Genomic DNA, 17147 nt, shown 5'->3' with positions numbered 1-17147 from the left:
TATAGACCGATCTTCGGGTAGGACTGAGACTACAGCGCACTCCACACATCGGGAAAGCGAGGCCACAACCTTTCCAGTTACATCCCGTACCTACTTGCTGCTAGGTGAACAGGGGCTACACATTAAGAGGCTTCCCATTTTGCCTCGCCGCGCCGCGTGTTTGTGTGTCTGTGTGTTTATGTTCCTAGCGCTGCGCTTGGTGGTGGAAACGGTTGGCGTGAATTATAGAGGAGTAAAGAGGGATAGGTAACACGTTTGACATAGTGAAGTGTGGTGGTCAGCCCCGCGGAGTGTCTGTGTGTGTGTGTGTGTGTGTGTGTGTGTGTGTGTGTGTGTGTGTGTTCACCACGGTCGTCTTCTGGTCACCCAGCCACTCTTCCCCATTACGGAGCGAGCTCAGACCTCATAGACCGATCTTTGGGTAGGACTGAGACCACAACTCACTCCACACACCGGGAAAGCGAGGCCACAACCCCTCGAGTTGCATCCCGTACCTATTCACTGCTAGGTGAACAAGGGCTACACATTAAGAGGCTTGCCCATTTGCCTCGCCGCTTCCAGGGATGTGTGTGTGTGTGTGTGTGTGTGTGTGTGTGTGTGTGTGTGTGTGTGTGTGTAATTCACTGTTTGGTCTGCTGCCGCCTCTGACGAGACAGCCAGACGTTACCCTACGGAACGAGCTCAGAGCTCATTGTTTCCGATCTTCGGATAGGCCTGAGACCAGGCACACACCACACACCGGGACAACAAGGTCACAACTCCTCGATTTACATCCCGTACCTACTCACTGCTAGGTGAACAGGGGCTACACGTGAAAGGAGATACACCCAAATATCTCCACCCGGCCGGGGAATCGAACGCCGGTCCTCTGGGTTGTGAAGCCAGCGCTCTAACCACTGAGCCACCGGGCCGTGTGTGTGTGTGTGTGTGTGTGTGTGTGTGTGTGTGTGTGTGTGTGTGTGTGCGCGCGAAACTATATATGTATTAGTTCAATAATCCATGGCATTTACTTACAGGACAGTTATCTTTTCATAGTAATAGGCAATGGTATTAGTAAAAGTGGTTGTGATGACGGTTATTCGCCCTAGTGACTGGTGCGGTGAAGGCAACAATAGTGATGCAGTGAAGGTCGTTCGTGCTGATATAAATATAAACTGTCGTGTGTGTCCGGGTTGGGATGGGTGGCGGGGAGGCACGAGGAGAGGCGGGCCAGCTAGTTAATTGAAAGATGGCGGCGCGGCTGACGTAGGTTGTAGGGGGAAGGACGGATAGGTCTGTAGTTAATGTCAAGGAAAATTCATGCAACCAGAGGTAATAACACACACACACACACACACACACACACACACACACACACACACACACACACGCACGCACGCACGCACGCACGCACGCACGCGCGCGGGTATACTATTTAGAACACACTACTTAGATGAAGAAGGAAACTTGCGTACGAGCCTGAGAGATAGATAGACAGATAGATAGATAGATAGATAGATAGATAGAGAGAGAGAGAGAGAGAGAGAGAGAGAGAGAGAGAGAGAGAGAGAGAGCGGGTATCGGAAGAAGAGACTTCAGCTAGAAGGGCGTGAGTATGTTAAGGCACATTCTTGGTTTAGTGCCAAGGTAGTGGTACCGCGTGGCACTCATACCTTCCTACCTCTCTTCTCGCTGTCCCTCTCCTTTTTCTCATCTCCCTGCTACTTGAAATCCTCGCCTGTGTGCTTAGCGGCCCTTACTCCTCACGCCACTAGGAATGCAGCGAGGAAATAGTATCGGAAAGACGCGGAGACGGCCAAGGAGGCAATATTTATAGGGTGATAGGTCGGGTACTGAAGAGGGCAAGACCTGATCATGGTGGCGGTTATAGTGGTGGTGATGGTGGTAGTGGAAACTGGTCTACGGAAGAGAGAGAGAGAGAGAGAGAGAGAGAGAGAGAGAGAGAGAGAGACCTTTGGGTATGTAGCGTGACACGTGGTGTCCCCCTGCTCTCCCTCACCCCTCCCTCACCCCAGTTCGGGAAGCCAAGATGGAGGCCATGCGTGGGGAGTCCAAACCAGTCTTATTGTAGGAAGCCTAGAGAGCACACGCCACCACCACCACCACCGCCATCATCACCACCACCACCATCACTGCCACCACCACCACCACCATCTCCATCCTGCCCAACACCCCATCTGCCGGCGCCCATCAGGTATACGCCTGAGTTCGTCATGACCACGCCCACAAGCCCGCCCATCAAGGACTTAAAGAGTGTTGTATTGGGTGCAACCTTCATCCACCCACTCACGCCCATTAACTTACCGCTGCCATTACCCATTCACTGTCCTTTCTCCCCCTTTTTCTCCTCTCACAGACGTATAAAGCTTCGTGTCTCTTGTTGGAAAGCTGCGATATATCTTCACTTATTATCATTATCATCATCATCTCTCCTCCTTTTCTTCATTCGTGGCACACTATTTTCATCTTCTCCTCCTCTTCCTCCTCCTACTCGTCCCTGTGCACCAATCGCCACCACCACTAGCAACAACAAAAACAACAATCCTTTATTGCGCGTGCGCTCACACACACACACACACACACACACACACACACACACACACACACACACACACACACACACACACACACACACACACACACACACACACACAAAAACTGGTGGAAAGAAACCTCCTGGACTCATGACCCCTGCATGACTCCAACAATCCTCCTCCTCCTCCTTTCTCTCCACGACACAGCCCTCTCTTTTCGCTTCTCCTTTCTTGTTTTTGTTCTTCCTCCTCTTTTACTTTAACTTATCCATTTTCATTTTCCTCCTCCTCCTCCTCCTCCTCCTCCTCCTCCTCCTCCTCCTCCTCCTCTCTTTCTGTTCCTCTCACTCGTGCAGTCAAGAGACAGTTTGTTCTTTTCTATTTGCAAATGAAAAAGCAGCACAAGTGCTTACTTTTTGTGCCCAGAGGGTGACCGTGACCTTGAGGGTGTCTTCCATACCTGCCTTTAATGGGTTTACAGGTTTGGGAGAGAGAGAGAAGGAGAGAGAGAGGGAAAGACCATGTGTGCAAAGTGGAAGGCGATGTAATGTGATCAGAGAGAATGGGATAGAAGTGATGCAGTGAAAGAGGAAGGCAACGGAATGCCAGACTAAGTGAATCCTTTGGAGTGAGAGAAAAACAAGTGGTGTGTAGGGAACGAGACAAAAACAGAAGCGAACAAGTATAATGGGGCACTGCCGTCACTGGCTGAACTTTTTTTTTTTGCTGCCTTTCTATTTCCTTTCATAAATTCAATCGTTTTTCCCTTTTTTCACTATTCTTCTTTCTTGGCTTCCTTCCTTCCATCCATCCATCCATCCATCCATCAATCCATACATCCATCCTTCCTTCCTTCCTTCCTTCCTTCCTTCCTTCCTTCCTTTCTTCCTTCCTTCCTTCCTTCCTTCCTTCCTTCCTTCTTTCTTTTCTCCCTTCCCTCCATTCCTTTTTTTTTTCTTTCTCCAATTCATCCCATCCATTTTTTCATTTTCATTTGTTTACTCCTCATCCTTCAGCCATTTCCTCCTCCATATCCTCCACCTTTATATAAAGTCTTGCATTATCCCAAACCTTTTTCCTGCCTCATCGTATCCTCCATACATTCACATTCTGCTTTTCAGCCCTCATCAGCGACTTATCAACTTGTTCCCGCATTGTTTGTGTTAATGACCTTTTTTTCTCTCATGTCATTTTGTCTTACCCGTCTTCCGTTCTTAATTTATCCTGTCTCACCTCCCCTTGTTTATCTTTCTTTCCCTCTTTCTCTCCTGTTATTACTCTCATAATTACTTTTTTTGTCTTGTGTTATGCTGTATATCTGTTTCATTACTCTTCCTATTCTCTTTCTCTATCTATATGTCTTTTGTTGTCGCTTTCATTGTGTTGTGAAGTCGATAAGAAGTTTTTTTTTTTTGTTATACACACACACACACACACACACACACACACACACACACACACACACACACACACACACACACACACACACACACACACACACACTACATCCGTTACTTTATGTTGTATGTATTTTCTGCAGTTCTGCAGTTCCAGTGGGCCTTTTTTTTCTAATATTTTGTTGCCCTTAGCAGCTCTCCCTCTTGCATAAAAAATACCGTTACCTTTCTGTCTGTCTTCTCTCTTTACCTTCACCTGAGTTGTCTGTCTCCTCTTTATCTACACCTGTCTTTCTATATCCTCTCTTTATCTTTGCCTTAATTGTTTGTCTCTTGCCTATACCATCACCTGTGTTGTTTATCTTTTATACTCTTACCTGTGCTGCATTTCTCCGTGTTTCCTCTGTCATAAGTACACAATCATGGTACAACCCTCGCTTGGCATGCAGGAGAAAACAAAGCGGGTGTGGGAGCCGGTGCCAGCTTGGGTTTCCTTTTGTTGTTGCTGTTGTTGGCGTCCTGGTGCTGATAAGCTTGTTTCCCCACCTGATGTTTTCTTGCTTCTCTGCTCTTTTTACTGACTCTGCCCTCGCTTTATAACTCTCTCTCTCTCTCTCTCTCTCTCTCTCTCTCTCTCTCTCTCTCTCTCTCTCTCTCTCTCTCTCTCACACACACACACACACACACAGTAATCCTGTGTACTCCGCTATCTCCAGCTCGGCAACACAGACACGGAAGGTTTCACTTCACGTCACACACACACACACACACACACACACACACACACACACACACACACACACACACACACACACACACACACACACACACACACACGGCCCGGTAGCTTAGTGGTTAGAGCGCTGGCTTCACAAGCCAGATGACCGAGTTCGATTCCCGGCCGGGTGGAGATATTTGGGTGTGTCTCCTTTCACGTGTAGCCCTGTTCACCTAGCAGTGAGTAGGTACGGGATGTAAATCGAGGAGTTGTGACCTTGTTGTCCCGGTGTGTGGTGTGTGCCTGGTCTCAGGCCTATCCGAAGATCGGAAATAATGAACTCTGAGCTCGTTCCGTAGGGTAACGTCTGGCTGTCTCGTCAGAGACTGCAGCAGATCAAACAGTGAAACACACACACACACACACACACACACACACACACACACACACACACACTTCCACGCGTCTTAGGAAAATTTTGCATATATCCGGCCCCTGATCCACCATATGTTACTACTTTATCATATCCACCACCCACCACCCACCGCCACACCACACACGCCTCACGCCCCAACCATTCCCCACGCCGCCACTCTATACTCTCACACGTGCTGAGTGACACCTGTTGTTCTGGATACCGCGTCAGGACTTACCCGTGAGGGATTTATCTTACTTCGCACTTCTTGTATGATGAGATGTTTTGGAGCTTCAGACGCCATTGTGGGGCTGACAGGCGACGCGTAGGTAGCTGTGGCGCCGCTGATGGTGAGAGAGCGTGCGATGTCGCAGGGGGTAGAGGAAGCCTGGCGGCAGGGAGTCCAGACAGGTCATTGCTTGCTGTTTCCACCCACCACCACCACCCACCCACCCTTGCATCTCGTCTGGTTGCATTCATCCCTCCCTCCCTCTAGTCCTTTTTCCATCCCCGGTTCACATCTGGTTTCCTCTCCCTCCCTGACCTTTACCTTCCATGCTGAGGTGGTTGTCAGTAGAGGCATTCATAATTTGCCCTCCATGGACACCTCTTCCTCTACCAGTACTACATTCCTCTACCAGTAGCAGCAGTGGACATCAGGCAAACACGGGACTGTACAACTGTGTTCCTTCCCCTCGCTACCGCTCCGTAATGGAGTCAACATGCCTTAAGCTGCCGCCCGTACATTTGCCTCCCGCAGCGGGCGTACCCGTATCAAGTACAACCATGCAATGATGTAGTGATTGGCTGTTGGAGTACTGAGGTGATGGGCGTCCACGTGATGGTGCACGATGCGGGTGTGGGCGCGCACACCACGTGGTGGAAAGCGGCAGGCAGCGCATGCCTGGCAGTGCAGGCAGGAGACACACCTCCCTTTCCCCCTCCTCCCCCACCGGCTCTACACCCCCACCCCACATCCCCATCCCGCCGCCCCTGTGTCTCGTTCTACACTTTGCCAACATATACTGCGAATATACGTGAAGTGTCTGAGACTTGGCTCTCAGTATTACCTCTCCCCCCCTGTCTTTCCCTGCCATCGCTACCGTCACCACAGTCACGTTCAACACCACAACCACCTTGATGATCAACGCCACTACCACCACTACCATTACTACAGCTAGCAAAGTAAAGTCCAGCCGGGGCTCGAGGTCCTCCCGGCTATGTGATGCGCCGGAAAGGAGCATACTCGCTGCGAATGAACTGCCGATGGATAAGATGCAGCGAGGCGGCTCCTGAGGGTGTATTGATCGAGGTGTCAGGTGGTGGTGCAGAGGCCGCCGCCCCGCCGCCAAATGTGCCCTCACCCACCTCATCCACCGCACCCACCTGCCCGACGCGATCCCGCTCACCCGGAACACTTCATACACGCCCGCACGCCCAGCTCGAATGAAATCAGTTGGCACCCTTATAATATAGCTGTTTGACGTCTCCCCCTCGTGTGTGTGTGTGTGTGTGTAGGTGTTTTCTCTATGTCTGTGTATTATCAGTCACGCCTTTGCTTCCTTGATTAATTTTTTGCCAATCACAAACTCACCGATGAAAAAATAGTAAAACAGAAACACCCAAAGAGAAATAAGTCAGATTTAATAAGGTGCAGGAAAGAAGATAAAGACCCAAGTAAACCTTTGTTCTCCCGTGACACCCCTATCACCCACTACGGCGGCGGCTTCGAGAGTAGGGAGAAGAGACAAAGTTAATTGATACATAATAATAATGTTCGATGATGAAAACTATTATAAAGTCACGTGGTCTCAAGGTTGCGTGGACTTGGAGCAGCTAGCAGTCACCTTCTTCATGTGTGTGTGTGTGTGTGTGTGTGTGTGTGTGTGTGTGTGTGTGTGTGTGAACAGGGAGGCCACACAGCAGCCCCTGGCAATGCAGCGTGTGGTGTGGTCACGAGTGAATACCAAATGCAGCAGGTTCAGTGGATCAGGGGTAAAGCTGTGCTGTTTTGGGGTCTGGAAGAGGTACAGAGAGAGAGAGAGAGAGAGAGAGAGAGAGAGAGAGAGAGAGAGAGAGAGAGTTGCTCCTCGACGTATTGTTAGTCTAGGTGGAGCTAGTAGTAGTAGTAGTAGTTGTTGTTATTGTTGTTTTTGTTGTTTTTGTTATTGTGGTTAATGTTTTTTTTTTTTTTTTTGTCATTTTTGCAGCAACAGAAACAACACCAGCTATCAATAGTTGTAATCTTCTTCTTCTTCTTCTTCTTCTTCTTCTTTTTCTTCTCCTCCTCCTCCTCCTCCTCCTCCTCCTCCTCCTCCTCCTCCTCCTCCTCCTCCTCCTCCTCCTCCTTGAGCCAGATGGTGTGAATGTGGAAGCTGCAATGTGAGTACAGAGTGTGAGTGAGGTGAGTCAGCGTGCGGGAGGGAAGTGCGGGGCGTGTGAGCTGTCTTCCTCTCCTCTGGGGCGTTGTGTAAGGGACAGACAGACAGGTAGTGAAGCCTAGCAGGGGAGAGTTTTTGTCTTCCTGCCTGCCTGCCTGCCTGTCTGTCTGCCGCTCTGCATGCCTGCCCTTCCGCTCCACACACACACTCTCTCTCTCTCTCTCTCTCTCTCTCTCTCTCTCTCTCTCTCTCTCTCTCTCTCTCTCTCTCTCTCTCTCTCTCTCTCTCTCTCTCATGCTATATTATTCATTCCCCACAATACATATGTTAAGGGAATAAAAATAGAATATTCTCAGAGAACGGATGTTCAGAGGGAATCAAACACACACACACACACACACACACACACACACACACACACACACACACACACACACACACACACACACACACACACACACACACACACACACACACACGGTAGCTCAGTGGTTAGAGCGGTGGCTTCACAAGCCAGAGGACCGGGATTCGATTCCCCGGCCTGGTGGAGATATTTGGGTGTGTTTCCTTTCACGTGTAGCCCCTGTTCACCTAGCAGTGAGTAGGTACGGGATGTAAATCGAGGAGTTGTGACCTTGTTGTCCCGGTGTGGTGTGTGCCTGGTCTCAGGCCTATCCGAAGATCGGACATAATGAGCGCTGAACTCGTTCCGTAGGGTAACGTCTGGCTGTCTCGTCAGAGACTGCAGCAGATCAAACAGTGAAACACACACACACACACACACTCTCATCCCCCTCCCACACACACACACCAAAGTAAGCAAAGGCTCCAGAGTTGTCCCACTATTCCCCTTTAACCGACGCTTCCAAACCTCCATCTATACATATCATAGATTCCCTTGTATTGCTGAACCACTAACCAACTACTCCACTTCGTTCTGTACTCTATCCATCCTAAGTTTGTTTCATGTGTTCCCTTTATTTGCAGCCCTTGCAGGTGTAAAGTTATATCTGGAAAAAAAGACGACGCATAATTATCATTATCACTACCGTTGCTACTGGTGAATATCGGCTTGAATTTTGGAAATGCATGCTGCCGGTTCGGATATCTGAGTTAGTTCGTGGATTTTTTGTCGGTCTTGAATTCTAGGGTGTTCCGAAGAAGCGAGGGAGGAGGAAAATGAAAAGGTAGGAAAGGAGGGAAACGAAGAAAGACAAGAATAATTACTAGTAAGAAAAACAAAGAGAACAGAAAAAAAGAGGAAAAGGACATGTAGGAAGAAATAATAGGAGGACGGTAACTAGTGTGGGAAGAAGAAGGAGTAAGGAAAAAAGAGGAAAGCAAACAGGGAAAGGAAGAGAACAAGTAAGAGTTGATTGATTGATATCTATGCGCCGTTGCAAGGAGGCCATGGCGCCGTGGAACAAGTAGGGAAAGGAGAATCCCAACAACACGTAGCAAATGGCAGAGAAGAATAGAGAGAAAGTGTTTATATTCTCCACCACCACACCACGCCCGAGTATCCAACAAGAAATTCCAGTGTAGCCTGTAATTCCGCCCCGCCGTGGTTTGGGTAGCACCGCGTGGCCCACCGTGAGACAGCCAGGCCTGAGACACCACACTGCAGGGTCCTCACACACAGATTGGAGGCGCGGCACACCATGTTGTCTGCGGCTCCTCCCTCTGGTGCTGCATAATTCATTTTCCTCTTGACCTCGTGTTATTTCCTTTGCCTTTCCACGAAGTGTCCCGCAGATCCGTAAAGAGGAGAGGCGTTGCGCTGTGGCATTAAAAGGTTCACCCGGTAAGGAAGACCCTTGTGCTGCGGGGAGGGATTAACCTGCTAGTCTTACCTGTTACTTCACGTCTTATCATGGACATTCTAGGATAGTAGCAGCGGTACTGATGGTGATTATGCCTCTCTTTTTTTTCACTGTAATCACTTATAGTTCGGAATTGCGATGTAAAGATCGGTTGCTGTTCGTTATTATGGTATCTATTAGTAGCGATCGATTCCCAGGTTACTCGAGCCATTCATTCGTATGGATAAAAGTGCGAGTGTCAGGCGGTGGCTATGGGGGAGTGAGACAAGACTGGGGAGAGTGGGTGGGAGCGATGACAGACTGGATTTGTGGCGTGACGCGTCGCTCCATTCCACTCCCAGTGACCTCCTGACTTCCTCCTCGCTTATTGGAGACGTTCTCGTTTTTCAACTTCGTCATTGGAATGCTGAATATTTGTCACACCTCCAGTTTCACTTGGGTTGTACGCAGTGTGTTGTGTGTCTTCCAGTTCTCTCAAGGGCAGGGAGTTCGTCCACTTTGATTATGTTTATACTGGTCTGATGATTTGGCACGTGTTTTAGTGTTTTCTTCTTCTTTTTGTCTGATTTTTCTCATTTCTTTATTTTTCCATTGTTTGCCAGTTTTTGTTTCCTCCCTTGTCTCTTCTATACTTTTTGTCTCTCTCCTTGTCTCTAATCGTTTCATCTCACATCATTCTCTAAGTATTGGCTCTCCTGTGGCTCTGAGTGTATTGATCGGTTAGTCAGTCAGTCTCATATATTAGGTTGATGAGTCATTACTAAGTTGAATCGATCCTTTACAGGTTAGTCGGTCAGTCAGTCAGTGATCTGTCTGTTTGTCATTAATTAGTGAATTCATTCATTTATTCATTCATTCATTCATTCATTCAGTTAGTCAGTCAGTCATTTAGTAAGTCATTCAGTTTATTCAAGCAGGGAGTCATGTAACAGAGAAGGTAATCTACCAGTCAGTCAGTCAACGAGTCAGTTAGTCTGTACCTGCATCAGTCCTTGTTTCCATCACGGTAGGGAAAAGGGAGGAGCTGGGCGTGTTGGGGCGTCGGAGCGTGTTTATGTACCGCCCATCCCGTCACGTAGGATCGGGGCGAACTTCCGATAGCGAGTAAACAAAACAAAACAAAGCAAACCGAAATTCTAAAGAAAAGGGTAATCAAGTTATTGAATGGAAACGAGGAAGGAATTAATTTAGAGAATCATCATTAATCTTCATACCTACATTTATAAACGTATTCTCTTTAGTGTTCTTTTTTGTCAAGTCAGCCTTACGTCAATACTGTAAAACTACTACTACTACTACTACTACTACTACTACTACTACTACTACTACTACTACTGCTACTGCTACTGCTACTTCTACTGCTGCTACTACTACTACTACTACTACTACTACTACTACTACTACTATTACTACTACTACTACTATTACTACCACCACCACCACCACTATTACTAATACTACTTTTATAACAACAATTATAACAATGGAGGTAATGCACGCAAATCAGCACTCAATTTTATAACACAGCAAGGAGGGGGTGGTTTAAGGGAAGTGGGGATGATACATCCCCAGGGCGTCAGGGCGTTAGGGTGTGGATGTGGTGTAGGGTGTCAGTAGTCCACACACCCACCACCCCCGCCACCAACACTAGAAGAACTGGTTTTACGGCCAGCGAACTAACACAGTCACAAGGCCGTGCCGCAACACCCTTTTACTACCTTGTCTTTCCATTCCCTTCCCTTCATATACCTACACTTCACTTTCATTTTTCACTTCCTTTCCTTGTTTCTTTCCCTAATTTAATTTTCTTATTCTTTTTTTATTCCCTCATATCTTTCCTCTCTTTCCTGCGGTTTCTTTTTTATTTATTTATTTTGTCTTTCTCTACTCTTCGTATAGCTGTTCTTTTCTTCGTTTTCCACTTCCTTTTCTTTTTATTTCGTTCAGTTTCCTACTTTTTCCTTCCCTCCTCTTCATATACTTGTCCTTTTTTCAGTTTTCACTTCCGTTTATTTCTTTCCTTTATTTTTTATTTTTTATTTTTCTGTTGTTTTTATATTTCTTTTCCTTTCCACCCTCTTTCATTTAGTGTTTTTTTTTACTTTTCTTTCTTCCCTTCTCTTCGTGTTCCTTCAAGTCCTTCCTTTCCGTTTCATTTCCTATTTCCTTCCTTTCACTTTGCTTCCCTTTCCTATCTTTATTCTCCCCAGTTTTTTTTTTTTCTGTTCCAGTCGATTCTTTAATATCTACTCTTACATGCTTTTCCGTCCTGTGTTTGATATTTTATTTCAAGTACCAAATTTTCACCCTTTCACTTACTTCATTCAGTTCCTTTCCTTTCCTCTCGCCTTAGTTTCATTTTTTCTCTCGTCACTTAATTTGCACTTCCTTCCTTTATCTTTGATATCTCCTCTCTCTCTCTCTCTCTCTCTCTCTCTCTCTCTCTCTCTCTCTCTCTCTCTCTCTCTCTCTCTCTCTCTCTCTCTCTCTCTCTCTCTCTCTCTCATGCAGTGTCAGTCAAAGTCACGTTTGATCTCAGATTTTCGTTTATCCTTCTTGATTTTCCGCTAATTATTACCATGTGTGTGTGTGTGTGTGTGTGTGTGTGTGTGTGTGTGTGTGTGTGTGTGTGTGTGTGTGTGTGTGTTGAACACAAGCGCATTGTTGGCTAATAGTTGAATAATTCTCTCTCTCTCTCTCTCTCTCTCTCTCTCTCTCTCTCTCTCTCTCTCTCTCTCTCTCTCTCTCTGTGTGTGCGTGTGTGTGTGTGTGTGTGTGTGTGTGTGTGTGTGTGTGTGTGTGTGTGTGTGTAGACATGAAACTAGGGACGATAGAAAACATACATCATACTAGTCTCTCTCCGCGAATATGAACAGGTTTTGCTGGAAAACAAGTAAACTGTGACGCGGCGGGCTGGCTGCCTGATGGTGGAGGAGGCGGAAGCCTTGTGTTTGGCGTGGAGTGCAGGTGGAGCAGTGACGATGGGAGATTGGAGCTGGAGGAAGAGGAGGAAGAGAAGTAGGAGTAAAAGGAGGGAGTGATGATGTAACGTGGTGGAGAAGAGGGAGGTGGGAACCGGAGGTGGTGGAGGTGGAGGTGGAATGAGGGGAAGACTATGCTAGTGGATGCGATGTTCCAGTGATAGGACACGATGACCTTGTGAAAAATCAGAATGCAGGTCGTGTTGTGAATGTAGAGGAGGTTGAGGTATTAGTGGTGATGGTGGTGGTGGAGGGGGAAGCCACAATGGTATAGATGCCAACCAAGCTTTATATATTGATCGCCATACCACCACCACAGCCCCCCTGACCACCTCTCTCTCCACACCCCTTACTTCCTCCACCCCGTCCACATCCCCACCCACTTCCTCCTCCACCAGTCTCATCCAGGCCTGCTCTTTAACCTGTATTGCTGGACTGGGCTCTTTACATTTTCCCTTCTTTCCTTCTTTCTTCCTGACGTATCTTTGCTCCCTTTCCTCGCTTGATTGGTTCTTCTTACAATGTGTGACTAATGTCAAGTTGGTAAGAGAAAAGTGATATTTTTCTTTTACGCCTATTCTTTATTTATCTCATACTACATCCTTACGTCCTCTCTCTCTCTCTCTCTCTCTCTCTCTCTCTCTCTCTCTCTCTCTCTCTCTCTCTCTCTCTCTCTCTCTCTCTCTCTCTCTCTCTCTCTCTCTCTCTCTCTCTCTCTCTCAAACTTGGCATTCCATCCTCCCACATTTTGGCACTTAAGTTAACTGTAACACACTAGTTTAGAGCATATTCAGTTGCACAAGTCTCTCTCTCTCTCTCTCTCTCTCTCTCTCTCTCTCTCTCTCTCTCTCTCTCTCTCTCTCTCTCTCTTATACCATCTCTCGATAAATAATAATTTTGTTTCACTTCTAAATTTCATCCTATTCCAGCTACTTTTCTTTATCCTGTCTTCTTGATCCCTCAGTGTCCTTCCTTCCTGTCTTTCGTTTCCTTCTGTTCTTCCTTCTTCTTCGCTCCTCTCTCGTCTTACTTCCGTCCTGTCAATCCCTCACGTCTGTCTCTTTTACAAGTGCTTTGGATATTATGTATTTCAAGAGAGAGAGAGAGAGAGAGAGAGAGAGAGAGAGAGCGTCTGGCTAGTGCTGTCGTCTGGCTGCAAGCGAGGGATAGGGAGGGGAGTATGTCGGGGAGGGGAAGCAACCTAGACAGTTCCAGAAAGCGCCCCCTCATTCCCCCTCTCCTCGTGCACCATCACCACGCCACACTCGCCGCTCCTGCCTCGGCCTGCCACTGCTGCCTCCATATGGAAACCTTGTTGGCAGGGCAGCACAATACCACACAGCTACCTATGTAAACAAACAATTCATGTATTATTATTATGACAAGTTCTTTTTTTTTTTTTTTTCGTGTGTGTGTGTGTGTAGTGGGAAAGGCAAGACTTCATGGATGAACTTGATTGGCAAATGTAAGTGTATAAGGAAAGTTACAAAAATTGCGTTGTCTTTTATTGGCGTTGATAGCACTTTGAAATACAATGTGAGGAGACCTAACAGTTTTTAAATATATAACATTAATTTCATGTCATATTTCCGCGGAAAGTATTGAGAGACAAATCAAAGTAATTTATCAATTTAGTTCGCTCACGGTTAACTTTTTTCACATTTCTTTTCCTCCTTTCATCCATTTTCATCCACCAAAGGTCGTGACCAGCAATGGCGGCGGGCTGCTCCAAGGTCTAGCTCTAGCATTTTTAGTTAAAGTGACTTGACCTTGTTTCACGGCTTTCTGGTACCCAAGATTCACGATGACGTCACCTACTGGCAGAAGACGCTAGAAGGTGTGTTGATTGCTGTCATGAGCACCATATGAGGTGTCACGCCCTGCAACCTTCACATCCACCACGCACATACCATAGCCTGTTCTGGGTAGAAAGTTCCAGTCCTATAGCTTCTGAATAACAGCTGGAAAAAAGGGACGACGCGATAAGCGTGTTGGCAGCCCTGAAAGGCGGGTGTGTGGCGGGCGGATCTGGCGAACGAGCCCTCACTTACTGGAAGGCCGCGCATGGGGAAGCAGGAGGCCCCAGCGCGCTTCCTCTTCCAGCCAGCCGTCATCGCCACCACTCACACATCTCCCAGTGCTGCTCTTCGCACGCGCGATCTAGTCACACCTCACCAACAGACATTAAGGCAGGACACACCAGCAGGGACCGACAGCCTCCTGTATCAGTGATAACTCCGCGGTGGCCTTTCTGCGTCGGACATTGCTGGAACCGTGTGCACTCATGATAATTTTCCATACACGTATTGATGTTTAGCTTGTGACTAGGTGGGTGCCGCTGTATCAGACTTTATATTCCACAGCACCCTCCAGCAGACAGGAACTCTACTCACCAAGCACGCACTTAGCTATGATCTTGTGTCTTGGTTCCGTTGCCCACTGTGATCTGTCAAACAGCTGTCACTTGGTGGGTCATGGCTCACATGTGAAACAAGATCTTCCGCTGCTTTCTGTTACACACGCAAGTCACGGGCGTGAGCGGGTGCGGGATAGTAAGGAGAGAGGCCTCGACCTTGGCCAAAGTGAACAGAATCAATAGGAGAGCGAGCTGGCGTGGTCTGCCTTCCAGATAGCGTATGCTTTGACCAGTAACTTATTACTCATACCTCATTGTCACCTAACAGCCAGCAGCCGCCCCGCCCGCCTACATGTCACGTGTTCCACCACGCATAGATAACACTGACTCTTCCCTAACGTGATGTGGTTATGATTTAAAAATAATTCCTATTGCGACACCGTATTGCTTAGCAGCTAATTACTCAGTGTTCCCCGTGCCCCGCGCCGTGACACAGGCCCCAACATGGTGCAGACGCCGTCCTGCATTGCCTGACACACATATGGAATATTTAACGGCAGGTAGTATTTGGATGGCGAGGCACTGAGGCGCCCCTACACCCAGCCACCATCCACGCCGCCACCCCTGGTCCCCGCACTACAGAACATGGTGGCCCAGACGTGCAGTGTCGCCCTTGGAAACGCTGCTGCACCGTCTGGTAATACTGCAGCGCCACAGACATCCCTTGGTAACACTGGTCCCCACGTGAGGAGGGAAGGTGATTACCGTCGCCCTGAATACGGGTTTCTGATAAATATTCTCTCTCCTGTTTTGCTTAATTACTCTGAAACACATAACTGAATATCTTTATTTATTTAAGAAAGGTTTTCTTGGAAACTTAAGTTCCTCTTCCTTCATATCCTTCGCTGCTATTGACTTATCTTTAAAGATGATGGTGACCGTTGCTTTAAGAGGAATTTTGCAGACAGACGGACTGTACCGCACCACACACACACACACACACACACACACACACACACACACACACACACACACACACACACACACACACACACATGGGTATAGGGCTGAGAGTAAACAGGGAACAAGGTCAAGGTTAAGGTGACCCCTCCCTTCCTCTCGCCTCCGCTCCCCCTTCCCCTCCCCTCTCGCACCTCACGTCAATAATGGACGATCCGCCATGTGGTGTAACTTGCTTGCTCTCTCTCTCTCTCTCTCTCTCTCTCTCTCTCTCTCTCTCTCTCTCTCTCTCTCTCTCTCTCTCTCTCTCTCCACATCAGCAAACACCTCTTGACACACGTACCAGACACGTCAAAACAGGAAGTGCACAACTTGCTCTGTTGGTTCGCTTGTCTCGCCTTCCTGGAAAGGACGACATTGCTATCCACGTAGTACTACTTGCTATTTTTACTTCTTACGATGTTTCTGTTGTAGTGTGATGTGTGTTTATACCGAGCTGACATATGTTGTAGCCATAAACCAAAGGCGCGCTAGGCAATTTGAGGAATGCCTTTGGGTATTTTCCACTCTCTCTCTCTCTCTCTCTCTCTCTCTCTCTCTCTCTCTCTCTCTCTCTCTCTCCGGTTATTGTTTTTAGCGTTTTTTTTTTCTCTACCGTCCCGTAATGTTCTTTATACGTATGTATAATGTATTGTTCTCTCTCTCTCTCTCTCTCTCTCTCTCTCTCTCTCTCTCTCTCTCTCTCTCTCTCTCTCTCTCTCTCTCTCTTCCCTGAATTGACGACTCTGGCAGTGACACGTTGTGATGTGTTTGTTACAGGTTGGTCGAGAGCCTCCGAGGTAAGCTGACGTGGCTGAGCGGCGAGGCGGCCTTCGTGGAGCACCTTCAGGCTCAGTTGGACGACGCCACACGAGCTTTGCACGACGCCGCTACAGATATCGCTGCGCTGGACTTGTATCACCACGACCACGCCGCCGTCCAGGACAAATTACTGGTAAGTTCCGCTCCACCTGTTGCCGCCACTCACCCAGACTAACAATACCTGCTGGCACTTGCCGCACTGCAGGTATAGGACGTGGGGTGTGCTGGTAGGGTGTGCGGTGACGCCGTTCAGACAGTTGTCAGGGGTGTGTTGGCGCTGCTTCGGTCTGACAGATGCTGGCCGGCGCCGGTGGTCCTGCCGCTGAGGGAACCCGCTGTGTTGGCAGCCAGGTTATATCTAGACTTCTGGGTGAAAGATTTGGCATCGCCCACGGGAGTCATCCTGCCCTTGGCCTCTCGTGGTGGTGACGCTGCTGGTCCTTCACGCGAGCGTTACATCATTGTCTTGCTGGTCCGCCATTTTCATTAGATAGCTGCTTGTTCTCGCTGTTCAACGGAACTCTTTAGCGTCAGTGGGATATTAAGGCAGCGTGGGGCATCACGGCCCACTAAATATACCCTTAGTTGGTGCCACGTGCATCCCCCCTATCTCTCCCTCCTTGCGCTACCTCCTTTTTAACACTGCGTGGTGGCGCTCGTCCAGAAGCCTCCTGGCCAGTAACTGTTGCGAGGTCTTGTGGGGAGGACAGGTGGTTTGAGT

At 48.1% G+C, this 17147-nt stretch overlaps 1 protein-coding gene across 1 annotated transcript in view; it reads left to right on the top strand.

Moving 5' to 3' along the window:
* Positions 1–17147, top strand: part of LOC123520114 (nesprin-1-like) — a 346042-nt gene that overhangs the window by 189850 nt on the left and 139045 nt on the right. The window contains 1 exon segment of the mRNA XM_045282036.1: positions 16385–16559. Coding sequence (XP_045137971.1) covers positions 16385–16559 — 175 coding nt within the window.

Source organism: Portunus trituberculatus, chromosome 46 (assembly GCF_017591435.1).
Source record: "Portunus trituberculatus isolate SZX2019 chromosome 46, ASM1759143v1, whole genome shotgun sequence".
Classification (NCBI taxonomy): domain Eukaryota; kingdom Metazoa; phylum Arthropoda; class Malacostraca; order Decapoda; family Portunidae; genus Portunus; species Portunus trituberculatus.
This window is presented reverse-complemented; position numbering and strand designations above follow the sequence as displayed.